Raw genomic sequence first — 26,021 nt, 5'->3', positions numbered from 1 at the left:
GTCAACAAATGAACAAATTGAACAAATGAATTAAAATTCCTGAGTAAACTCAACTTTGGTATAAGTTTGAGTTGTTAAAATAAAAAGGAAATTGAGTACAGATAAAAAAATGAATCCTATCTATTAAAAATTTGGTATATCCAAATTAAATTGGTGACGAGTGAGGTTGGTAAATTAACCTAAACACAAAAAAATATTTATTAGATTAAAATTATTTATAATTATAATTTAGTTTTTGAGATAAATGAATTATTTGTTGTTTAAAATGATAAAAAACAAAATTTTAAAATAGGTTTGAATTTTTTAGATTTTAATTACATATTAAAAATATATTAAATTGAAGAAAAAATATTGTAATTTTTCTGTGCAGGTACAATTATGAAGGAGGTGTGGTGTCCTTGGTGAAAGAGGTAAGAACAAAAAGAAGAAAGGGATGATGGTTTGGTAAAGGATGATTATGAAGGGTTTCTCCCTTGAGGGGCAAATATGTATATTTACACGTGATGAATTTTTGTCTCAACTTGCTTCAAATTCGTAATTATAAGATCAAATTAAAATATTAGAAAACTAAATCAATAATTATATAAATAATAAATAATAAAAATTCAACTAAAAATGTTAAAATTTATCAAAAAATTAAATAAATTAAAACTTAATTAAACATATATAAAATTACAATATTAAAATTATCCACCATTCTACAACTCTACTGAATTATAATATTTAGAATTAATAGGTTGAGCAAAATGTTAAACATATGTGTAGCAACTTTACTTTCACATATTCATGGTTTTCAATTTTTAAATAGAATAAAGAACACCAGACAGATATCAAACATAGTTTTTAAAAGAATAAAATAATTAGGAATCTGTTAATAAATAATATATATTATTATTTAATTTAATTTTTTTAATTTTGGTGTATAGGTAGAATTGAATGGGCGTATTTGACGTGGGACTCAATTTTTGTCCATTATACCTACACTCATTCGTTCTTTTTTCTTCCACAAATGGATACTTGCTCTCATGATTACTGTTCAGGAAGTAATATGATGGGAACTGGTAAGATGTTTAATCCTCTCTTCCGTTCCATAATTTTATATCATTAATGGTGTTTGAGACTAATATGATGCGTGAATGGAGATTGCAATTTATAGATTAAATTGTATTGATGATTCTATATTTAGAAGAAAATGGAGAAGTAATGTACGGATGTGAATCGACGACGATGGAGATGATAGCATTGGCCAACAATCGGGATGGGGAAACAGGGGATTGGATTCAATTGAACCGGGATTGTGAAGGCAAATGTAATATAGAGAGATGAGTAGAACGAGCAACACGATGAGCTCCACCTCCTCCTCCAATGGCCATCTCGCCGTCACCATTGGCAGCGGCCACCCTTGGTGTGATGAACCTGTCGCGGTCTCCGTCAACAACGAACGATGACGACTTGGTGAGTCTACTTCAACTTGCCGAGTCAGTCTCCTTACACTTCGATGAAGCCATCTGCTTTGCTAATATACTTTTCTTCTGTCATATTCAGGTTAATGGCTTATCAAATTTACTCAAATCAATTCCCGATAAAGGGATTAGTGGGGATGACGTTGATATATTAAAGAGGAAGAATGCATCTGGAACCAATACATATCCTCGGAGAAAGGTAAAAAGTTTCTGGGTGCATTCTTTATCATCAATCTTTATTTCCCGTTACAGTTGATCGATTAGTTGTTGTGCTGCTATTGATTCTCCCTGTTCGTTTTACAGAGGTTTCTATGGGAATTTTTGCAAGATCTTACTCTTATAATCTTGGTTATAGCAGCTGTGGTGTCATTGGTACTTGGAATAAAAACAGTGGTGAGACTAATACCCTCATTTTCTAATCCTTATACATCACAACAGTAACTTTAGCACTGATATTAGGTCCCTTCTTCACATGAAAAATATGAAGCTTGGTTGATTTCAATCACCCAAACGAAATAGTAACAAGTGAGAAATATAATTGAAGTCAGTATTATTTTTTAAGAACTCATTACTTCATGCTTCGTGAGTGGAGGGAAAAGGAAAGAGATATGTATGAATACCATATGTGAATTCAATTGTGCTCAATTATACCAGAAATTAGGTAATAAGAACACGTTTTCTTTAAGCTTAAGCCGTTTGAGGCATTCTTTTGATAGAATGTTACCGAAAATTTTTTATAAATCTGACTAAGTTTTGTCAGATTAAACAATTACTATCACAGGTAAATCTAATATGAACGGCCATACTTGAGCATGACATATTGCAAAGAGACATAGCAAGAGCAAGATAATGTGAATTCATCATAATTATTTTTATTGATATATTATATATTCGAAAGCTGATTATTTCATTTATTTATATATATATATTATTATGGTGTCCCATCTTTGGATATTATATTCCTACGGGACCCAGAGCTGGGTGAGAGGGGAAGTTCTTCTCACCATTTGTCTCTATCATTATTGTCTCTCTATTACACCCTCCTCTATCTATATAATTTCCAATTTTTCCTCAGGTTTCCGATCCTATTTAGAATTTTGTTACTAATAATATTTTTTATTTATAGCATAAAAATTTTTTAGTAGCTATCAATAGTACTATTGAACCATGTCATTTAAAGAGGCGACGAAGGATCCTTTAACAACAGACTATGAAACATGAAATTCAAGCTCTAGAGAATAATCGTACTTGGATTATTACTCTTTTTACTTTTGGCAAAAAGGCAATTCCTTGCTATTGAAAGATGAAAACTTAAATACTTTATGGGTATTCATGCCCATCCAAAGAGATTTTTTGATGAGATACTGTTAATATGTATTTTAAATTTATTTATTTATTAAAATATACACTTGAAAGATTATCCATTGGTTTACCTTGTCGAACTTTAACAGGTTGTTTTCTCTAACTTTAACAGGTTGTTGCTTTCTTGGGAGTGCTTGTGTATTATGGAGATGAACTGTGGGAAATGTTTGGTTATGAAGAACATCCGTATAGATTTTATACAACGGATGGTATATACCCATTGCTTACCCGCAAGAAATTTCATGGGCAATGTTAACAGATTTTTCTTTCACTTGTTACTATTTCATGCTAGGATGTTTAGTTTGTCACTAAGTTGGTAAACTTAATGATATATATGAACGGTGGTAACTATCTTAAGGTAAAGACATTATTGTATGATATGGGAAACTCATTGTATTCCTCTATTTTGCAGTTCTAGCCATTGTTTTAGTGGGATTGCTCTATGGCTTCTTCATATTACGTGCAAATGTCCCACCAGATCGGTGGTGGTTGAGATTAAAATTTCAGTTCCTTGTTGCTAGGGATCATGCATTCATTTTCATAATTGTTCAACTGGTACGCATATTGATATATTGCAAAATTGGTACTAAGCTCTTGCTGATGCAATACTATTTGTAGTCATCAATTGTTTCATTTTCTGATCTGCGAAAAGTTGAAACGATGCTAGGAAGAAGTTCTAGCTAACAATTTTCCTCTCTGATGGTACAAATCATTTTACGAAAACTCAATTCCATTTGTTTACTTGATTCGTAGTAGCACTGTAACTAAGGAAACACCCATAAGTAATTGAATGTTTTTAGCATCTCTAATTTCTTCCAGAAACCATTGATAGATCTAGCATATTGCAAGCATTTTAGTCTGGTTGAATGTAAATAAATTTTAGTTGGGATAGCCAAAGAGACAGAACATGATTGAAAAGGATTATGTTCAATTTTTTTTTGAAAAATTGCATGTAATTTTTTTTTGGATCAATTGCATTTTTACTCCACCAGTATTTTATATTGTGCAATTTTTTCCTTTTAGGTTTCAATTGTGTCAAGAATCCTTCAAGTTTTTTATCATTTAAAATTATGTCCATGAACCTTGATTTTATCTGATATTTACCCAATGTTTTAAATCTTGAATTGTAGTGCATAGCAGCTAACCGCAAAAATGTTGCAGTGGGATGAAGCTATTTTGAATTTTTTTTATGTAGTTTTTATAATGTATACTGTATACTACATATACATATTAATTCTCAAAATGATAAAAAATACTGAAATGTTCTAGATAGGAACCAGTCATCATCATCCTCAAAATCATAGATGTCTTAAACCGAATATACAAGTAAATATCACCAAAAGTCATACAAATTTTGTAGATAGTAACCAGTCATCATCATCCTCAAAATTCACCTTATTTATTATCTTTTCGATTATTACAGTTGTAGTAGATTTCATTTTTTTAAACTGAAATCCCAATAATAAATCCTCAAAAAACCCTGTGTCCCCATTCTGAGGGCTTTTACAGAATTTACACTTGATGTCTCTATAGCACTGCTTTTTGAAGTAGTAATTTTGTGTGCGATGACCACTCCACGATGGCAACCATTGTAGTGAGTTGAGGCTGCTTCATACTGCTCCACTGCTAGAGTGGCATTATAGCATGTTTTTCAAAACTTTCCTTTGAAGTCATTAAATTTCCCACAATGGAAAGACTTTTCATTTATTGTTCATTGTTATTATAAAAATAATAATAATAATTTACCTACAAGCATTGTCAACCTGACAATTAAATCAATACACTCAATGCTCAATGTGCCCTTTTGGTCATGTAGTTCAAATATTCTGTTTTTTTAACAGGCCTATTGTATTTATTTACTGTAATGTTACGTCCAGTTTACAACTTTAGTTAATTTCGTTAAATATTGGATGAAATCAAGATGAAGAGACTTGATTGTCAATGGGGAAAACTTGATGGACTCCGTGCAATTGGAATATTTTAGAGGTCCATAATCTCAAAAAAGTGGTATATGAGAGACTAAGTTTTAATTAAGCTGTTAGTGTGATGTGTAGCCATCAGGTGGGCAGGGACGCTCAAAAGAAGAACCTCTGCCCTTGCTCCCTAATTTGAACTAATGGCAAATTAACGTCCTTAGTCATTATCAATGTTATCAATGGTGGATTGCAGAAGGTCCAAATGCCACTATATAAACACACCATTGCGGCCAATGGTGCCATCATAGCAGTCCTCCCTTCATAAATTGTCTAAGGTGGTTGGCAAAAATTTGCCACAGTATTTCATCATGGTGTCGCCATTTAACTACAGGACTCCATACTGTGGCTGTACATGGCATATTATTAAAATTTGTAACCTAAGGAGCCTGAAGTTGATTTCGGAAGGCATATAACAGTTTTCATGTTACATGAGTGATTCCTATTGCGTATAGCTTTCACGGAAACTGAACCCTGGTTGGTTACTCTGGGTGAAGTGTCACTGCCATGTCTTTGTTGATTCTGATATTAAATTCTCAACCTAACCCAACTCAAAATCTGCAGTCTGTGAAATTGTAAAAGGAAGTAATGGTGCAGGAATTTTTCTTAAGAGTTTTATGGCAGTTGATCTGAAAGACTTTGAATATTCATGCCCATTCAAAGAGATTATTTGATGAGATACTGTTAATGTGTATTTTAAATTTATCTATTTAGTAAAATATACACTTGAAAGATTATCTATTGCTTTACCTTCTCAAACTTTAACAGGTTGTTGCTTCATCTTTTTATAACTTTAACAGGTTGTTGCTTTCTTGGGAGTGCTTGTGTACAAATTTTATGGAGATGAACTGAGGGAAATGTTTAGTTATGAAGAACATCCGTTTGGATTTGATACAATGGCTGGTATATACCCTCTCAAGAAATTTCATGGCAATGTCAATAGATTTTTCCTTGACTTGTGACTATTTAATGCTAGGATGTTTAGTTTGTCACTAAGTTGGTAAAGTTAATGGTATATATGAACGGTTGTAACTATCTTAGCCTAAAGACATTATTGTATGATATGGGAAACTCTTTGTATTTCTCTATTTTGCAGTTCTAGCCATTGTTTTGGTGGGATTGCTCTATGGCTTCTTCATAGCCATACTATGTGGCCAAAGAATCAATGAACGCCACTATCATGTTCTTGCCAAACAAGAATCGACTAAGGTATACTACCAGAAAAACCGAAGTTTGTCGTGTAAAACTAGTAATAGGACTGCATCTAAACAAGTCTTTTGGTCCTAAGATATTTATTTTCAGGGAAATGCATCATTTAAATTTTTGTTCCTGATTACAATTGACTTTTACAATATAAGGAATATCCTTTATCTTTTATGAAATTTTTTAGGCAATTACTCAACTCTTCATTTTGTTTTTTTATCTCTTCAATTTCAGGAATATGTGGTAAAAGATCGAGAGCATGTAAAGAATGTGCCTCTAGTTACGTGACAGAGCTAAGGATGTTGGGCCTTTACTAATTGGTATATGCGTATCCCATTCTTTCTCTTTAAAATTTCAATTCTTCATTTTTTAGATGTTAGGTTTGAAACTCCGGTTTCATCGTTACCCCTATCATAATACATGTACGTACTTAGAAAGTAAATGTGGCAAGCTTTCTGTTTCTATTTTCAATTTCTAATTTAACCTAAAAGGCCGATGGTAGCCGTCTAAATCATCCTTCACGAACATTCTTGGTGCATTATTATGTGTACATCCCCATTGTTCGAACCAATATTCTTTGTTCTTTGCTTACATTATTCTCTAGAATTACTTTCATTGCATCATTCTCCAGAGTCACATTGTTGAATTTGTTGTTATACAGGCTTGTCTCCATGGTTCATTTCACATTAGTAGATCACATTGGTCGTTTAGAGTGATCACCCACCAATATGGCTGTTTGGGCAATGCGCAACCACGTGGGTGTCGTTTGTTTTTACAGAAAACTTATGAAAGAAATATGCTATACTTCAGCTAGAAACTTTGTGAATTGATGTTGTTTGGGGTGGAATGTAAAGGAAAAAAAATTGCAGATCCTGCAAACCTGTACCTGTTGCATGACTATGTTTGTGCTTGTAACCCTCAATTCACCCTTATTTTGCATTATTTTTTTCTATTTTATGCAAAATATTATAATCCAATTTAGATTTTTCCTTTTCAGGTTTTTAAACGTAATATTGTTCCGGGTATGTTTGGTTATCATAATTGTATTGTGTCATAGAAAACTGTTAATTGTGACAAACTATATGGTCATGCATTTACCTACTCCAAAATCTAAAGGAAAAACGCGCAAACCAGTTTTTGGGAAGAATGAAGACCGAACGAAAGAAGATAAAATTAATTTATCCTTAGATCATATAATATATTGTTACTGGTGGAATGAATACATATTCTTTTTTTGAAAGGAAGCTGCTAGGAATTCCCATCAAATGTCATCTAATAAGGTTACATTTAGACTCTCTTTGAAACATTTTTAAGCTAGATAAATAAAGAGTTCAAGTACTTTTTTTATAAGATAAAATTAACTTAAGTATAAATTAATTTTGTAAAACTATTTTCATACAACTTGTATTGATTTTTCATTTATATAAAGAATGATTTTAATTTATAAAGAAGTTTATTTTATTTGTTTCTCTGAAAATATTTACGAAGAATTTTGTTTAAATTTCTTTTGTTGTTGGGATGTTAGAAGCTGATAAGGTTATAAAAGAAGAGAGAGTAAAGATTCCGAAAAGGAATATGATAAAAGAGAGAAATTAAAAATAAAGAGCAAAATAGGGATTATTAGAAAAGGTTAGAAAACATACTATCTTTTCTAGAAGTTCATTTCTTTTTATTTGTAAGTATATGGGATATTTTTCATGTTTGAATTTTTAGAAAATATGAAGCGGTTTAAAATGAAATAGAAATAATTAGTTGTCGGTTAAAATATTTTATATTCTTCTAATTTTTATACAAAATTCAATTAGATATCTAACTTTTATTTGTTCAATTTAATCTTTTATTTAAAAAAATATTTAATTAGATTCTATTCATTGGATTAGTCTTTGATTTTTGTTAAAATTAATATATCAAATCACTTTATTTAAAATATTTAAGCTAATTTTATTTTGTAGATCTAGTGATTTAATATATAAATTACAAAAAAATTTTAACGTCAATGTAATAAAAATATCTAATTGTTTAAAAAGTTAAAATGAACCAAATAAAGATGAAGAGTGTAATTGAATTAAATTTTTAATGAAAATAAAAGAACCAAATTAAGATTTCAACCTAGTATAATATTAACACAAAATTATATATGGAGACAATAAGATGATAAGACAATATAATAACTAGTTAACAAATAAAATAAACACAAGAAATTCAATTGAAAAATATGAACCTTTTTAATATTAAATAAGCAACATAGTATTTATAAATTCAATTAAAAATATCAAAATCAAAGAATTAAAACTTAATTAAATATATATAAAATTACAATATTTAAAATTACTAAGTTGAAAAAAATGTTAGACATATGTGTAGCAACTTTACTTTGACATATTCATGGTTTTCAATTTTTAATAGTTACCTCATCAATAAAATCACTTCCACTAATCTCTTAGAATAAAGAACACCAAACAAATATCAAGCATAATTTTTAAAACGAATAAAATACTCATGATTCTGTTAACTAATAAAATATATAATTATTTAATTTTATTTTTGTGTATTAATAGAATGGAAAGGGCGTGTTTGGTGTGGGATTCAATTTTTGTCCGTTACATACACTCATTCATTCTCTTCTCTTCCACAAATGGATACTTGCTCTCATCAGGAAGTAGTATGATCGAAACTGGGAAGATGTTTAATCTTCTCTTCTGTTCCACAATTTTATTTAATTAATGGTTTTGAGAGTAACATGATGCGAGAACGGAGAGCGTAATTTATAGATTAAATTGTATTGATGATTCTATATTTAGAAGAAATTGGAGAGGTAATGTACGGATGTGAATGATCATGGAGATGATGCAATGCTAGCAATAGTATTGGCCAACAATAGGAATTGGGAAACAGGGGGAGAGAGAGAATCATTGGAATGGGTTGGAATCAGAGAAGGGGAAGGAAGGACGGTACCACGCACAGCAAGCCTGCATTCGTCGTTCCAGAGGGAATTGGATTCAATTGAACAGTGATTGTGAAGGCAAAGGTAAGATAGAGAGAGACGAGTAGAAGGAGCAACACGATGAGCTCCACCTCGCGTGGTTCAACCTCTTCCTCCAATGGCCATCATGCCGTCACTGTCGCTGTCGCCGTCAACAACGACGACGATGACGACTTGGTCGCTGATCCCGACGATCCTTTTGATATTACGAGTACAAAAAATGCACCTACCGAGTCCCTCAAGCGTTGGAGAGTGCGCATCTATCTCCTCACATCTCCCACGTAGTAGTATTCCATCCCTCACTCTTAATCTATTCATTCGTTATTTTCAGGAAGCATCCTTCGTGCTCAATGCGTCCAGGCGCTTTAGATACACTCTTGACTTGAAAAAGGAAGACGAGAAAAAGGAAAAGAAACACATGATTAGATCCCACGCTCAAGTCATCAGAGTAGGTCACAATGTTTATCAACCAATGTCGTTCCCAATTCTAACTCACTCTCTTTGTTTTTTCTTATCATTTCAATTCTTGCATTAGGCAGCTTTGCTTTTCAGGTTGGCTGGTGAACGGGAACTAGGTATGTATGCATGAATGTATGTGTGAGTATACTCTCTCATAATCCACAGTTTTAATTTCATACAATCACGTAGTCACTTAATAATATTTTGGATTTTATATACGGTAACAATCTTGCCAAAAGCAGCAGCGCCGGCCCCAACTTCAGTTGGTGAGTACACAATTGGGCTCGAAGAACTTGTTTCAATGGCTAAGAATCAGAATATTTCTGCTTTACAACAATATGGAGGGGCAAGTCTACTTCAACGTTGCCGAGCCAGTCACCTTATACATTTTGATGAAGTCATCTGCTTTGCTAATATACTTTCATTCTGTCTTATTCAGGTTAAAGGCTTATCAAATTTACTCAAATCAATTCCCGATAGAGGGATTAGTGGAGATGAGGTTGATATATTAAAGAGGAAGAATGCATTTGGAACCAATACATATCCTCGGAAAAAGGGAAAAAGTTTCTGGGTGCATTCTTTATCACCCATTTTTATTTCAAATTACAGTTGATCAATTAGTTGCTGTGCTGCTATTAATTCTCCATGTTCGTTTTACAGGGGTTTCTATGGGAATCTTGGCAAGATGTTACCCTTATAATATTGATTATAGCAGCTGTGGTGTCATTGGTACTTGGAATAAAAACAGAGGTGAGACCAACACCCTCATTTTCTAATTCTCATACATCAAAACAGTAATTTGAGCACAGGTAATAGGTTCCTTTTTCAGAGGAAAAATATGAAGTTTGGTTGATTTAAATCACCCCAACGAAATAGTAACAAGTGAGAAATATAAGTAAAGACAGTATTACTTTTTAAAAACCCATAGGTGGAGAGAAAAGGAATGAGATATCTATGAACAGCTACAAGTAAATTCAATTCTGCTCAATTATACCAGAAATTAGGTAACAAGAGCAACGTTTTTTTTAGCTTAGGCTGTTTGAGGCATTCTCTTGATAGGAGATAAACTTAGTGGAAAAATTTAATAAATCTGACCAAGTTTGTCAGATTTAAATAATTACCATCACAAGTAAATATAATATGAACGGCCATACTTGAGCCTGACATACTGCAGAGAGATAGCAAGATAATGTGAATTCGTCATAATTATTTTTATTAATATATTATGTATTCGAAAGCTAATTATTTCATTTATATGATTCTGGTGTCCCATCTTTGGATATTATATTCCTACGGGACCTGGAGTTGGGTGAGAGGGAAGTTCTTCTCACCATTTGTCTCTATCATTGTTGTCTCTCTATAGCATGAGTAGAACTCATCGAAAACTAACTTATTTGAAAGACTATCAATGTCATACTATTACACCCTCTTCTATATATATTATTTTCAATTTTTCCTCACGTATTTCCTACATCCCAGAGAATTTTGTTACCAACAATATTTTTTATATATAACAAAAAAAATTCTCAGTAGCTGTCAATAGTACTATTGAACCATGTCATTTAAAGAGGTGATGAAGGATGCACTTTGGCAACAGACTATGAAACTTAAAATTCAAGTTGAAGAGAATAATCATAATTGGATTATTACTCTTCTCACTTTTGGCAAGAAGGGAATTAATTCCTTGCCAGTGAAAGATGCAAACTTAAATACTTTACAGTATTGAATTTGCTCGTCGTTCTTTTGATTTATTTTTTAGTCTACGCAAATTTACTATGGATATTTTAAGTGAACGTGGCTTAAAACGAGTTGCATTTTCCATGGATCAAAATCATAAATTAACTATTGTACGTGATCAGGCCTATAATGATAATTCCTGTCATCGACGACTTGTAGGCTGTCTTGTCTATCTTACCATCACTTGCCTTGAGATAAGTTTTGCCTTCCATTCACTTTCTCAATTTCTCCAACATCCCCTCATATAAGAACATTATGGTGAGTGTTTGTGTGTGATGCACTATATCAAGAGTAATATCAAGCAGGACCTCCTTCTTAGTTCTTCTTGTGATATTTCCGTTTGTGTTTAGTGTGCCTACGATTGGGCGAGTCGTCATGTTACTTGACGGTTCATCACTAGTTATTTTATTACACTCGAACAATCTCATGTCTTGTGGAAATCTAAGAAGCAACATATCATTTCTTGTTCCTCGTTGAATTTCTATACATGATAGTTGTTACTTCTAAACTCTTCTAGAGTATAGGATCTTGGTGTTATCCGCTCCATACCCATTAAACTGTATTGTGCTTGTCAATCTAGTTTTCATATTGTCTCAAATCCAAATTTTTTATGAGCGTACAAAACACATAGAATTAGATTGTTATTTTTTTATGCAAACATGTGATACTAAAACTATATGCAAATATCTCGACTAAAATACTTGACAAAAAGCAGCTTAAATTTTAACTATCCATGCCTCACCTTGAAAGGGAGTACTATAGGATAAGATTAATTAGTCATAAATGATAGAAATAATTTTTACTATTAAATATATCTGATACACATGATATTTTTAATTTTAGGGATATGATATTTCATGTATTTTAGTATTTTTTTGAGAGATCTTATTTTTTGTATTTTAGCCCTTTTAATTTTATATTATAGTTTTTATTTCGAAGATCTTTATAATAATCAATATATGAATACTAAGATAGACAGACTACTTATTCAAAAATAATTTCTTTAAAACATTTTAAGAATGAAAGTAACCTAGAAAAAAAAAAGCACAAAAGTAATTCTAAAAAAAATTACTTTCACTTTGTAAAACATAGAAGAGAAGTCATAAACTTTCCATTAAGTATCTTAGTACTATTATAGTGTTTAAGTGTCAGTGGTGGTATGATGGAAATCAATACCTCTATAGCTTTGATAGAAAACCAAAGTTTATCATTTTCAGCATAAATTATATTACATAATTATTAAAGAAAAACATTTGAAATGTTATTAGGAAATTTGTGTTTCTCCAGGGTGCTTGGTGCACTGTAATGCTTCTCATTATGATTGATATTGATATTTTATTTGAAGAATGTTCATCTTTTTCGTTTTTTTTTGGCAATCACCAGGGCCTGGAAGAAGGGTGGTACGACGGAGGAAGCATTGCTTTAGCTGTTTTTCTTGTCATCATAGTTACAGGTAATTTCGTTAACAGATTCTTTTGGCTTGGATGAATTTAATCTCCAATCTCCGCAAACAAATACTTGTCCATGTATGTGGGCTAAGCCTCGGGTTGGATATATTCAGTTGGAAATTAACACTTTCTTTAATATGCCAACGTCACTAATTAACTGTTACATCTACCGAGAACATAATATTTGGGCCATTTTTCCGTAATAATCAAAAGAGATACATATATGATTTTATTTTAATTAAAAACACATAATAATTACATAAAATATTATAATAAAGAAATAATTTTGATTAATCATAATAATAGTTCTAATATTAATTACTAGAACCAAATTTAAATTTAAGATTTTGATGAAAAGCAATATGAGATATAGTAGTTTTTTTTTCTTTCAAATCAAGTAATACTTTTTTGAAATAATCTTTTTATAATAATATATTTGTATTTTGGTGATAATGAGATATCCGAATATAAAAAAACATAGTATAATCTAAGATCTAACTTATTTATAAATAAATATGATTTTTTTAACATTATTATTTCTGAAACCTAAACTATTTATAAGTACATGAGATTTTACTTTAATATTATTATTTATCTATTATAAAATAAAACCCTTTAATCATTACAAGCTTTCATAACTTCAGTGAAAAAGTATTTTAATATCATTTAATTATTATTTATTACAATTTATGTATTTTTAATATCTTTCATTTATAATTATTCATATTAAAATAAATTTTAGAAAGAAATATCTATCCATTAATAAACATGTTCATAAATTTTTTTAATTTGACCTTTTAAATAACTATTTTTCTAATTTAAGTAAATATTTTTTTTCAATTTTATCTTTTTATTAACTAATTTTTAAATTTAAGTAATCATTCAAATTAAAAAAATATTTTTTTAATTTTCTTTTTGAGTAACTCTTTTAAATTCAAATAATTATTTATAATAGAAAATTATTTACATAATAAAAAGTTATAAAAGTTATTTATTTATTTTTTAATAAAAATAATAAAAATTATTATTTTTATTTAATAATTAATAATTATTTCATAATTTAATAAATTTTAAATATAGTAAAAAACAATGAAATACACATGTTTTCACTAATAATAAATAAAAAAATTAGACTAGGATGTAAAAAGATAACTACATATTTTTACTTGTCTTTTTTTTTCTGCCAGCTGTAAGTGATTATCGGCAATCTCTGCAGTTTCAGAACTTGAATGCAGAAAAAGAGAACATAAAATTAGAGGTATGTACCATTATGCTTCTAAACATTAATTTTGTGGAAGTTAAACTGAGCATGTGCTCTTGAACTCATTACAGGTCATTAGAGGTGGCAGAACAATACAAATATCGATATTTGATGTTGTTGTTGGTGATCTAGTGCCTCTTAAAATAGGAGATCAGGTGATTTTGAAAAATATTTCATTTTGTTTTTTTTTCTAAATAAAGGTCTGTTTGGTTTGAAGTGGGTATAGTAGAATTGATTTTTGTTAACAGAGCGCTATTATCTGTTTAACCGTTTCGGTTATCATGCCTGCATGAACTCTATTTATTTCCTTTGTCACTCAATAATAGAACATTTCTCTCTCTCTCTCTCTCTCACTCTCTCTCTCTCTCTCACTCTCTCTCTCTCTCTCTCTCTCTCTCTTTCTCTCTCTCAACATGGTCTCAAGAACTCACTTCTGAACCATGGCTTCGAAAATTCCGCTTCCGTTGTAACTCCATCAGATTTTTTTTCCACCCACCCCACATTCACTCCTTGCACCTTCACCACCCCTGTTTCCATCAAGTTAGATGAAGAAAACTACCTTGTCTGGCAACACCAAGTATTAGCTACCATTAAAGGCCTCAAGATCTTGAAATTTCTTGATGGGTCTGATATTTCTCCACGTTTTCTCACATTCGCTGATGCTGCCACTGGAAACGTCAACCCAAAGTACCTTGGTTCTATGCCAAACACCATGCTTACAAAAATGGTAGGTTTGCATATCTCTGCTACCATTTGGAAGAAACTATCTACATATTACGCTAGCCAATCTAGGGGCAAAATCAAAAAACTCAAAATACAATTAAAGACTGCCAAGAAAGATCGAAACATATCCACTTATCTTATGGAGATTAAAAGTACAGATGAAGATCATGTTGAAGCAATCTTGGATGGATTGTCTGATGAATATGACGCTTTGGTCACGTCAATTCTTTCTCGTCTTGATCCCTACTCCATTGATGAAATCGAAGCCTTCCTTCTTGCTCAGGAAGAACGTCTTGAGAAGCATAAACATCTTGATCCAGTCATTCAAACTCATGCCAGTTCTGCTTCTTGGAACAACACAAACCGCGCAAGATCCAATACTCGTTCTGGACGCACCAATTCCAGAAACCCAGCCGCTCGTGGAGGTCGCTCTAACATGTATCGGTCCAATTCTAGTCAATCTTGGCAATTTTCTTCAACCTCCACGAGTACACAACAATACAAATATATTATATATATATATATATATATATATATATATATATATATATATATATATATATATATATATATATATATTGATCAGCATCTTTTCAACCACGATTTTCAGCCTCAACCTCAACTCCACAATTCCCAGGTTCCTTCTTCCAATACTGAGATTGATGATCATCTATCTGTTTCTTGCACCGTTCTTGATTCTCTGTGGTTCTGGGATAGCGGGGCTTCGCACTATGTTAATAACGATCCATCAAATTTTTCATCAAAGTCTTCTTACAATGGTAGTGAACAAATCAAACTAGGAAATGGCTCAGGTTTATCCATAACTCATACTGGTTCTTCTGTTCTTTCCTCTTCTTCTCCTAAATCTCAGTTTATCTTGCGTAATCTTTTACATGTTCCACATCTCAACAAAAATCTTCTTAGTGTCTCAAAATTTGCAAGAGACAACAATGTGTATTTTGAATTCTTTCCTGATTTTGGCAATGTGAAACACCAGGTAACGAAGGAGCTCCTTCTTCAAGGAAGTCTTAAAGATGGTATCTACGCCTTTCCACCTTTGCAACCTGTCTCTGCTTCCTCTGTTAACAATACCACTCTGGCTAAGTCTTTTTCACCTTTTAATCTTTGGCAGGCTCGCATTGGTCACGCATCCAAAAGCGTTCTTTTGCAGATTCTTCGTTCCTGTAACATACCTACAACTTCATATGTAGATTTTTGTGATTCTTGTGTTGTAACATTATTTCATTTTGTTTATCTCAAAATTTAAGGTCTTTTTGTTTTAAAGTGGATATAGAATTGGTCTTGATTCGTTGAATATAATTAAAACGTGTGTGTTACTTAATCCGAGTCGTAAATGGAAAAAAATGACTCTATGGATGTCGTCAGGTTCCCGCCGATGGAGTTGTTATCACTGGTCACTCTCTTGCCATTGATGAATCCAGTATGACTGGTGAAAGCAAGATTGTATGTTGTTCATACCTTCTAATGACCTAACTATTAGTTTTTTAATACTTATTATTTTTAAGCAATGAACGTTTTGCAGATTCACAAGGATCATAAAGCACCTTTTTTGATGTCTGGTTGCAAAGTAGTAGATGGAATTGGCGCTATGCTGGTATGATGTGGTATTACACCCTTTTATGCAAGTCTGTGTGTTATTTGATGGGCAGAGTATAGGTTGACGTAAGCGTGAAAACTTTCTGCTTTGAGAAGTTAGTTCACATGCTACATTATGATTTTATGCAGCATGCATGTTGATATTTTCTTTAAATTGGTGATGTCTGGCCATACCAGCTGATTATAAGAGGGCTGATTGCGTTACCTTGTTGATTATGTTACCATATTTCCATACTAACGTTATTATTTGGTGTGATTGTCATATTTCTATTTTCCTTAGTAACTCTCAGGATTAATTTCTTGATTTTCTTATCCTATGATTTATTTTCTTATGTAATCAGGATTATGAGTCTAGTACAATCATAAACAAGGATTATTATTTTTATCATTTACATCGCCTTGAATAATATTCACCAATTCAATTCCTCATCGTTTAGATGTAGTACTAGAGTTATTGTATCTATCTTGAGAATAATTCCTTCCTTCTATCATTGCGAGTTATGAATCTTAATTATCACTGGACAGTGATCTCTCATTTGTGAGTTTTTGTCACTTTCAGTTCAGTTTCAGGAAACTATTTCGCAATGCGTTGTTGCCACAGTCCAACTTCTTTCCACAGAATGGTTCTATTTCAACCTTATTTTGCATATTGGTTCTGTTACATGTACTTTGACCTTTTTCTTCTGTAGCTTGGCTCTGCTTGAGCTTGGCGTTTCAAAACTTGCTTTGTTTTATCCCATCTTTTAGTAGATGGGCAGTTTTGTTAGCTTATATGATTTGACTTTGTTACACACTCTGATCCAAATAAGTCTAACCCTCTCATGTATAGTATGGCCCTGTCTCCACTTCCAAATGTATTTTGACTTCTCTTTATCTCTCATGCCAGTCCAGGTTTTCTGCTTGTTTTTGGTTGTCTCTCTCGTGAGCCGTCAAAATACACTTAAGTTGATATTTTATAAAAAGTGTTTAATATATTTTAAAGCGTGCATATCAAAGTGTTTTGAAGGAACAACACCGGAGAGAATCCAAATTTCCCTCGTGCAGTCTCACGACATCTCTACCAATCCTATTTGACCTTGCGTGCTTTCGTACATTGGTTTTTAAACTCAAGTTGGTTCCACCAGCTCGTTCTGAGTTTGAGGGGCAATTTTGGTATAATTTCCATCACTATTTGTTTTGGTTGCCAAAATTTTCTTTTCCTTCTTATCTCAGGATAAGTTTTTACTTATCCTTCTTTTCGTAAAAAAATAAAAATCTTATGTTATTTTGATTAAAATTGTAGAACAACTTTAAATAAGGATTACATTGTGTTCTTTATGTGACATTGAATAACACACGTCAATACACTGCAAATAAATTTTATTCTCACCTTTTCCTCCCTCAATACCTTAGTTTTCATAATTTTAACAATTACATTGATCAACAGAAGTATAATTGGTAACATTTTTTTGTTTGCTAAAATATAAAATTAATTTTTCATTGGTTTCAACTTTTTTTACTATTTTTTTTCTTTTTATTAATATTCCATTAGATTGTTTGTGTCTTTTTGCTGCAATAAATTTAAGTCTTTCGTATCAATTATTTATTGATTGAAATTTAATTGTCATTTTGCCATTCATGCTCCTTATGGATATGTAGAAGTTTGTTTTACACCTTTATCATGATTCTAGTGGCATATATTTTGCACGTGAAATAAATATTTTCAGAATGCTACTACCCTGATTCATTCTATAATGTCATCTGTAGGTAACTGGTGTTGGTATAAATACCGAGTGGGGACTGTTGATGGCAACTATCTCAGAGGATACTGGAGAAGAGACTCCATTACAGGTTCCTCTCACCCGTATCTAAAATCAATAACTGTTCCTTAGATGTACCTTAAAGAAAAACTGGTATCACATTTAAACTTAACAAATTTTTAGGGACGTTTAATAGGTTCGTTTGAATGGAGTGGCTACTTTTATTGGCATAGTGGGGCTTACTGTAGCTGTTTGTGTCCTTGCTGTCCTCGTAGGAAGGTAAACACCAGCTGCTCTTTTGCTGTTCTGAACTTACTAATACAAGATCGGTGCTAACTTTAACTAGTTATGTAATAATTTTGGAATGCTAGATACTTCTCTGGCTACACGAAAGATTTAGATGGAAAAGTACAATTTGTTGCTGGAGAGACCAGTACTAGTGAAATAATAGACGGAGTCATCAAAATTTTTACCATTGCAGTGAGTGTGAATTCTGAATTTTGTTTAGAAACATCTTTTGTAGTAGTTTTTTCAACTAATTATATAGCCATGCAGGTAACAATTGTGGTGGTTGCAGTGCCCGAAGGTCTACCTTTAGCAGTTATGTTAACGTAAGTAAATGCTGATAACTATTTCATTGTACAACACAAGATATAGCCAAAACTAAGCTGCATGATGTTTCATTCTAATCTGTGTAATTTTCTTCCTTGGCCACACTCATGATAGTTTGGCATATTCGATGCGGAAAATGATGGCAGACAAAGCTTTGGCAAGTATCTTTTTGTGCTCCAACAGTCACCACAGTATCTTCTAAAGTTTTTAATAATTTGCTCTTTTTGTTCTTTTATAACTATTATGCAGGTGCGAAGGTTGTCAGCGTGCGAAACTATGGGATCTGCTACAACAATTTGCAGTGATAAGACTGGAACGCTGACCTTAAATGAGGTGGGTTCTGGGGCCAGAACACCTGTATCTGCATTTTCCTACTTCATTTTACCTGAATCCTTGAATTATCAGTATTTGATTACAAATTTTTGGATTATAGATGACTGTAGTAGAGGCATATGTTGGGAGGAAGAAACTAAATCAACCAGATGACTTGACAAAAGTGAATCCGGAAGTTCTCTCTCTGATAAATGAGGGTATTGCACAAAATACGACTGGCAATGTTTTTGTGCCTAAGGTATGCCTTTTTAGTTGACAATAATGTCTACAGTTCTCTTTTAATGATGTGATATTTCGTATATTATCCCTCGGATTTTTGGAAAATCTCCTGCTTGTTCTTATACCTAGAACCTACAGTGTACCCCTACATCTATGCAACTTAATATTTTTGCTGTCAGACATAGTTTCATATAATCTAGCATGAAGTAAGTTTATTAAATTTATAAATTAAATTATGTATTTGGAATTTACTATAGAAATAGAATTCAAATAAATTTAAAAAAGAAATGTATATTTTAAATATTTTATTTTATTAACTAGCTTTTATGGGTAAATTGGTCAATTTATATTTATTATTTTGCAACTTAATATTTTTGCTGTCAGACATAGTTTCATATAATCTAGCATGAAGTAAGTTTATTAAATTTATAAATTAAATTATGTATTTGGAATTTACTATAGAAATAGAATTCAAATAAATTTAAAAAAGAAATGTATATTTTAAATATTTTATTTTATTAACTAGCTTTTATGGGTAAATTGGTCAATTTATATTTATTATTTTGCAACTTAATATTTTTGCTGTCAGACATAGTTTCATATAATCTAGCATGAAGTAAGTTTATTAAATTTATAAATTAAATTATGTATTTGGAATTTACTATAGAAATAGAATTCAAATAAATTTAAAAAAGAAATGTATATTTTAAATATTTTATTTTATTAACTAGCTTTTATGGGTAAGTTGGTCAATTTATATTATTATTTTAAAATTATACTAATTTCTGTAACATTTTATCAGATTTAATAGAACAAAACAATGAAATCCATGTAATTTTTAAAAATTTTTAAGCAAAAGATTTGGTTTACAAATTAAATCAAATCTCGGTTAATATATTTTCCATTACGCTCATTGAATTTAGATAACATAACAAGACCAGAAGCAAAGAGTCTACGTATTTATATGTAGGATTTAAAGGTTTAGAATTGGGTAAAACACTAACAGTCACATGACTGTTCGTTTGCAAGAACTGACATATACTGCCCATGGGACATATTATCAGCTGAAGCAGATAAAGCCCTTCTTAAGTTACTCTCTTAAAATTGGAGTTATGATTAATATGTCTAAGACTAGTTGGGTATTGTACTGTGATTGTGGCCAGTTTCTTTTGTATTCACCAATATGAACCAAACACCTTTTATAAGCTACACTAAAGATGCTTGGTTTACTGATTTGTTTTCACTACTATGAGATCACACTGATCTTCCTGTGAATGGTAATAAAATTGATGGTTATTTATTGTTGAGATTGCAAGTTTCAGTATAAGTTTTACATTGGTTAGAAATAAGAAAGTTAAACAACATATAAGGTAGAAGACCTATAAACCCATTGTTCCATTATCTTAAGTTTTGGATTAAAAATTGTGTCAATATCCTCTGTGGATATGATTTGTGTTTTAATAGTGTTGTATCTCCCCGATGAATTCTCTCAAAAAGACCCGTTATTGGTGTTGATATCTATTTATTAGTATATTCTGTGTGTATGCATTTCCTTTGGTAGGATGGTGGAGAGATGGAGGTGTCAGGATCTCCTACAGAGAAGGCAATTCTTTCTTGGGCAGTGAAGGTACACTCCATTTTTTTATTTGTCTTTGATTGGTAATGGGTTTGAAGGTGATCAACTTATCTTTTGAATCCTCGTCGCAGTTGGGGATGAATTTTGATTTTATTAGATCAAATTCAACAATTCTCCATGTCTTCCCCTTCAACTCTGCGAAAAAGAGAGGTGGTGTTGCTGTGAAACTGGTAATCATTTGATACAGTTATTTTTCAACTCATCGCTTCTTCTTTTTTGCATGTATTGTGATACATAAATATCGATCCCATGTTTTTTCAATCTTTACTTCTCATTTTGAATCTATTTAATCATTGTTTGTGTTGAATCATATCAGTTGAGTGTTTTTCATTATCTTTAATATGATAATCAGAAATACTAATGTAATTTGCTTGGCAGCCGGACAATGTAGTACATGTACATTGGAAAGGAGCTGCGGAGATAGTTCTAGGAACATGTACTCAATATCTTGATTCTGATGGTCACTTGAAATCTATTGAAGAAGAGAAGGTTTGTAACAACAGCTTCATGTGATATAAACTTTACTGAGGGAATTACGATCATTGAACTGAACCAGTGGTGATTAAAAAGAAGACATTTTCTTTTGGTTAATAGCTGACCAAAGTTTAAAATCATATATAATGCTACCACACCGAGTCACCTTATCCATGTCAATGAGTCTTTTTGAAGCCACTCCAATGCCAACTTATGCAAGTATACATTGGGTACCATTATTTTTCCAAAAATTTAGCGACTGGTAGCAGTTGGTAGCAGTTGATAATATTCGCACTATTTTCCAGATATTCTTCAAGAATGGTATCGAAGACATGGCTGCACAGAGCTTGCGTTGTGTTGCCATTGCATATAGATCGTATGATATCGAAAAAGTTCCATCTAATGAGGAGGAATTAAACCAGTGGTCCTTACCAGAACACGAGTTGGTCTTGCTTGCTATCGTTGGAATAAAGGTAGAACGCAAATAAAAGATCACTGTTAAAAATGTGCTATATTATAGTTGATGAAATTTGTTTTTGTCCTATATTGCATTTGTCTGAATAAATAGGGCAACAAGAAAGACTTGTTCCCTGATAAATATGCTCATAACGCATTGTTGGGTTCATTCAACAATGAAAAGAAAAACACAAGAATAAAAATGAAAGAAAACAGTTGTATTATAAGAGAAAGTTCTATAAAGAGGGTACATGTCAACACAACATATATTGCACACACACTTGGAGTTGTGTGTTCTCCATATATAAAACTAAGGAAAAGAATATCAGAAAATTATTAATACGGTTAAGACAAACACATGTAAACAAGTAGTAGACGCTCTTTAGTAATGATCTTCCATACTTTTCATAAGACGATCATGATTTAGTTTCAATATCTCTCTCTCTCTCACACACACACACAGAAACACACACACACACATATATATATATAGTGAGAGTAAGTGGTGAAAGTATGATTAAATGATTGAGTTATTCTCATATTCTCACTTGATAGGTTGCCTGCTTAAATATTACATTTTAATGAAGATTGCAATTTTCTAGGGTGAAAGTATTCTTATATAAACATTTTAACATGGTATTGTCATATTATTGTTATACGAACTGTATGCTCTGGCGCTTACTTTTGTCCTTAAAACTATTGTCCTTAATCCTTCATGTAACTACATTAATCTGAATAATCTCAGGATCCTTGTCGCCCTGGAGTCAAGGAAGCTGTGAAAGTATGCACTGAAGCTGGCGTTAAGGTAATGTATAATTTTATGTTTGATGAGGAGTATAGTTTTTATATTGATTCAATAGCAAGGTATTTTCATATTTAGATTTTCTGTTCATTGAAATGATAATGTTATTCATGGAGGTTCTGATTTTAAAACTTTTGTGAGTGTTTACCCATATTCCAAAATATAAAATCAATGCAATCCGATATATACGAAATGAACTAAATAACAGGTACGCATGGTTACCGGTGACAATCTTCAAACAGCAAAAGCAATAGCTTTGGAGTGTGGAATACTGACGTCTACTGAAGAGGCTGTTGAGCCAAATATAATTGAAGGGAAGTCATTCCGTGAACTATCTGAAATCGAAAGGGAACAAGTTGCAAAAAAAATAACAGTATTGTTCTTTCATTGTGATTCCTTATGATATTCGTTCCTTAAATAAATATTCGATAATATTATTAATTCTCTACCAGTCTTTCAATTGTCCAAGCTAGTTTCCCATACTAGAACAAATGCCCCGCATGTTTAATATATACTGTTTAATATATACATATAGGTTATGGGGAGGTCTTCTCCTAATGACAAGTTGATGCTTGTGCAAGCACTACGTAAAGGTGGTGAAGTTGTTGCTGTCACAGGAGATGGCACCAATGATGCTCCTGCACTTCATGAGGTCTGTATACTTCTTGGATATAAACAGGTCTCTCTAGGCTGAAAATAATTTGACATCAATTATGTTAATTTCTTTATTATAGTTGATATTGTGTTCTACTATTTTGTTATTTAGGCAGATATCGGCCTTTCTATGGGCATCCAAGGAACAGAAGTTGCAAAAGAAAGTTCAGATATTATTATCTTGGATGATAACTTTGCATCAGTAGTAAAGGTAAACTTATTATTTATCAAGGAGTTACTTTGAATTGGAGTCCTACACTATATAAAATGGGCAAGTTGAGCAACATTACGAGAAAAGACCCAAAATCTTATTGTTTTAAAGTTTTAGATCGAAAATGTTGTTAAACTCTCTTATATTGTTCCACTCCTAATCTATTGGTTATGATATCTTAGAGTGTTTCTTCCTGTGAGATTTAAGAGAATGTATTATTGCATTTTTTTTTTGTGTCTGCCACTGGTAAATGATTTCACATGCTCAACTATGAAGTCATATACATTTTTAGCCATGGTTTCTCTAGCTTTTATTGTTCAATAGCTTCCTAAAACTGTTAGATTTTTAATCAATTCCTATAAATGGTTAAATAGCTCCTTACTGGGCTACGACTTATTAGACTAAATTAATGTAGACAATCATGAATCATCGGTATGTCATTTAGTGTTATTGATAACTTAATGAAAAATCAAATGAATTTTAGAAATTTATTAATAACTGTTTACAATATAGAAACCCCCTTTAAAACTACAATTTATATAAAAATAAATTTAAAATTGATAAAACTAGGCTTATCTATTAATTTATTTTTATCATTACTTTATCATCTGTGTTCATTTTACCTTTTCTGCAAGAAAATAATTGACTGTAATTAATTTACCATGGGCAGTAAACAGGCCATCGATGTAATTTGATTTTGGCTTAAGAAGTGATAAATTTATTTCGCTTGGACAGAGGCATTAGTGGATTGGTCTGATTTATAAATTATATAAGGTCTGTTGTTCACTTTGTGTAGGTTGTTCGTTGGGGTCGTTCTGTATATGCAAATATCCAGAAATTTATTCAGTTCCAGCTCACTGTTAATGTTGCGGCTCTTGTAATAAATGTTGTTGCATCAATATCTTCTGGTGATGTTCCCTTAAATGCTGTACAGGTATGGTGCCCTCTTTCTTCTCTAATTTAGTTGAATATTTTATTATTTGAAGTTGTATGATTCAAATTACATATAGAGTCGAATTTGGATTCTCTAATAATTTTCTCATAACATTTTCTTTCAATGATGTACACTAATTTAATAAAAATACAGTTGAAGAACGGCACTAAAAAAAGCAGTAAAGAACATGGATCTATGAGTCATAAATACTGGTTTCCTATCTAAATGCTCTTTGTTTGGTACAGCTTTTGTGGGTCAACCTTATCATGGACACACTTGGAGCTCTTGCGCTGGCTACGGAACCTCCAACAGACAGCCTTATGCACAGATCACCAGTTGGCCGAAGGTTTGGTTTGATTGATTCAAATGCATGCGTCACATTATCATTTTATGCTCATTTTCATTGCAAACACTCGGCTTACTACGATCTTATGTTTGGCTACAGGGAACCTCTTATAACAAATATCATGTGGAGGAACTTGCTCGTGCAGGTAAAAATATGTTTTAATTCTATAGAGAGATTTGTTAAGATCATCAGAGAAATATAGGGCTGTTTAGATCCTACCATTTAATTATATATAGTTTGCCATTGCAGGCCCTCTATCAAGTCATTGTTCTTCTGATTCTTAACTTCTGTGGTGAAAGTATTCTACGTAATGAGGATTCCACAGTCCATACCATACAAGTGAAGAATACTTTAATTTTCAACGCATTCGTCTTTAGCCAAGTACGTAAATTTTTTCTTGTCTGGGATTGACGGATTGAACCCCCCTTTGTTCTCCCGTTGCAATAATGTAAGTTTTTAATTCATTGAATTCTTATTGAAGAGTAGTTTTACAATGCTTCAACTCAGATATTCAACGAGTTCAATGCTCGAAAACCAGAAGAGATGAATGTGTTCCAGGGAGTGACTAAGAACCGTCTTTTCATGGGAATTGTTGGAATGACATTTGTGCTTCAGGTGAATCCTCTTGTTAAGTAATGTGTTACAATATTTCTGAGACTAATGCGTTAACAATCGTTAGATAATCATCATCGAGTTCCTTGGAAAATTCACAACCACGGTGAGGCTTAGCTGGAAGTTGTGGCTTGCCTCTCTTTGTATTGGGTTTTTAAGGTGAGTTAAAGTTCTACCCTCATTTCATATGCAATTATTACTTTGCTAGCTAACCAGCTGATTGATTTAATTGCAACAGCTGGCCTCTTGCCGTTGTTGGAAAGTTGATCCCAGTTCCCAGAACACCACTGTCCCGATATTTCTCCAAGTCACTCAGAAAATTAAAAAAGTCCAAGTCCCATGCACAACGATAGGATCACTTCCACTTCATAACTCACATCTAACAATATTACTTCTTCATCTAGAATGTGTAAGGACCATGATTTTGTCATAAATATATAAATCCTAATAACTGACATCAATTTTTTCTTCTCAAATATATCTTAAGGGAATTTAAACATGGAAAGAACTTACATCAAGTCTATTAGTTATGTGATCAACTTAAAAATCAAACAAGGATATCTACATTTTTCAGGCTTAGATATTATCTTTTTAAATATGACTTCAACTAATTTTCACATTGCAAAGAAACATATCAGGATATCAGCATTTTGAAAATTTTAAAACAATGTCATAAATTAATCAATAAACATTTTTATGAAATCCTAATTTAATGTATAGAAGATTGTTATATAATGAATGAATCTGCCATCATCCTTAATGTT

General features: G+C 31.9%; 2 protein-coding genes and 1 long non-coding RNA gene across 13 annotated transcripts; all 3 read left to right on the top strand.

The window, feature by feature from the left end:
• Positions 1-1,067: 1,067 nt before the first annotated feature.
• On the top strand, positions 1,068-7,007 carry LOC114183120 (uncharacterized). Its single transcript, XM_028070016.2, has 9 exons — positions 1,068-1,455; positions 1,546-1,662; positions 1,767-1,856; positions 2,938-3,034; positions 3,238-3,380; positions 5,599-5,701; positions 5,895-6,007; positions 6,236-6,321; positions 6,663-7,007. The coding sequence occupies exons 1-8, from the start codon at positions 1,366-1,368 to the stop codon at positions 6,287-6,289; spliced, it is 807 nt and encodes a 268-aa protein (XP_027925817.1). The 5' UTR covers positions 1,068-1,365; the 3' UTR covers positions 6,290-6,321; positions 6,663-7,007.
• Positions 7,008-8,597: 1,590 nt separating this feature from the next.
• Positions 8,598-25,718, top strand: LOC114183119 (calcium-transporting ATPase 9, plasma membrane-type-like). 11 transcript variants are annotated; one of them, XM_028070011.2, is made up of 33 exons: positions 8,598-9,236; positions 9,316-9,432; positions 9,520-9,559; positions 9,686-9,789; positions 9,883-10,014; positions 10,104-10,193; positions 12,564-12,633; positions 13,816-13,886; positions 13,961-14,044; positions 15,999-16,076; positions 16,156-16,227; positions 17,976-18,059; positions 18,165-18,247; positions 18,340-18,448; positions 18,524-18,579; positions 18,695-18,737; positions 18,830-18,913; positions 19,014-19,151; positions 20,694-20,759; positions 20,840-20,938; positions 21,147-21,257; positions 21,548-21,715; positions 22,444-22,503; positions 22,709-22,873; positions 23,036-23,152; positions 23,267-23,365; positions 24,162-24,299; positions 24,545-24,645; positions 24,745-24,790; positions 24,895-25,026; positions 25,153-25,260; positions 25,325-25,416; positions 25,496-25,718. In XM_028070011.2, the coding sequence occupies exons 1-33, from the start codon at positions 9,066-9,068 to the stop codon at positions 25,608-25,610; spliced, it is 3,243 nt and encodes a 1,080-aa protein (XP_027925812.2). In that variant the 5' UTR covers positions 8,598-9,065; the 3' UTR covers positions 25,611-25,718. The 11 variants fall into 11 exon arrangements, 6 of the variants coding, with proteins under 6 accessions (XP_027925812.2, XP_027925811.2, XP_085529918.1 ...); XM_028070010.2 differs by having other exon boundaries at positions 25,132-25,260; XM_085673792.1 differs by lacking the exon at positions 22,709-22,873 and having other exon boundaries at positions 25,132-25,260.
• Positions 14,221-15,991, top strand: LOC146886579 (uncharacterized). The gene is made up of 3 exons (XR_014995322.1): positions 14,221-15,424; positions 15,610-15,649; positions 15,745-15,991. It is a non-coding gene; the product is annotated as an uncharacterized LOC146886579 (long non-coding RNA).
• Positions 25,719-26,021: the final 303 nt, after the last annotated feature.

This window comes from Vigna unguiculata, chromosome 5 (assembly GCF_037176805.1).
Source record: "Vigna unguiculata cultivar grain cowpea cultivar isolate G323 ecotype 2 chromosome 5, ASM3717680v1, whole genome shotgun sequence".
NCBI lineage: Eukaryota > Viridiplantae > Streptophyta > Magnoliopsida > Fabales > Fabaceae > Vigna > Vigna unguiculata.
Note: the sequence above shows the minus strand (reverse complement) of the source record. Positions and strands in the feature narration are given on the sequence as shown.

Bases quoted from the DNA above. Each gene is read 5' to 3' on its own strand.
- LOC114183120 (XM_028070016.2), top strand. From the start codon at position 1,366: ATGGCCATCTCGCCGTCACCATTGGCAGCGGCCACCCTTGGTGTGATG. The intron at 1,857-2,937 runs GTGAGACTAATA...TAACTTTAACAG, and splicing joins TACTTGGAATAAAAACAGTG to GTTGTTGCTTTCTTGGGAGT. The intron at 5,702-5,894 runs GTATATACCCTC...TCTATTTTGCAG, and splicing joins TGGATTTGATACAATGGCTG to TTCTAGCCATTGTTTTGGTG.
- LOC114183119 (XM_085673790.1), top strand. From the start codon at position 9,066: ATGAGCTCCACCTCGCGTGGTTCAACCTCTTCCTCCAATGGCCATCAT. The intron at 16,077-16,155 runs GTATGTTGTTCA...AACGTTTTGCAG, and splicing joins TGACTGGTGAAAGCAAGATT to ATTCACAAGGATCATAAAGC. The intron at 24,300-24,544 runs GTATGGTGCCCT...TGTTTGGTACAG, and splicing joins TTCCCTTAAATGCTGTACAG to CTTTTGTGGGTCAACCTTAT.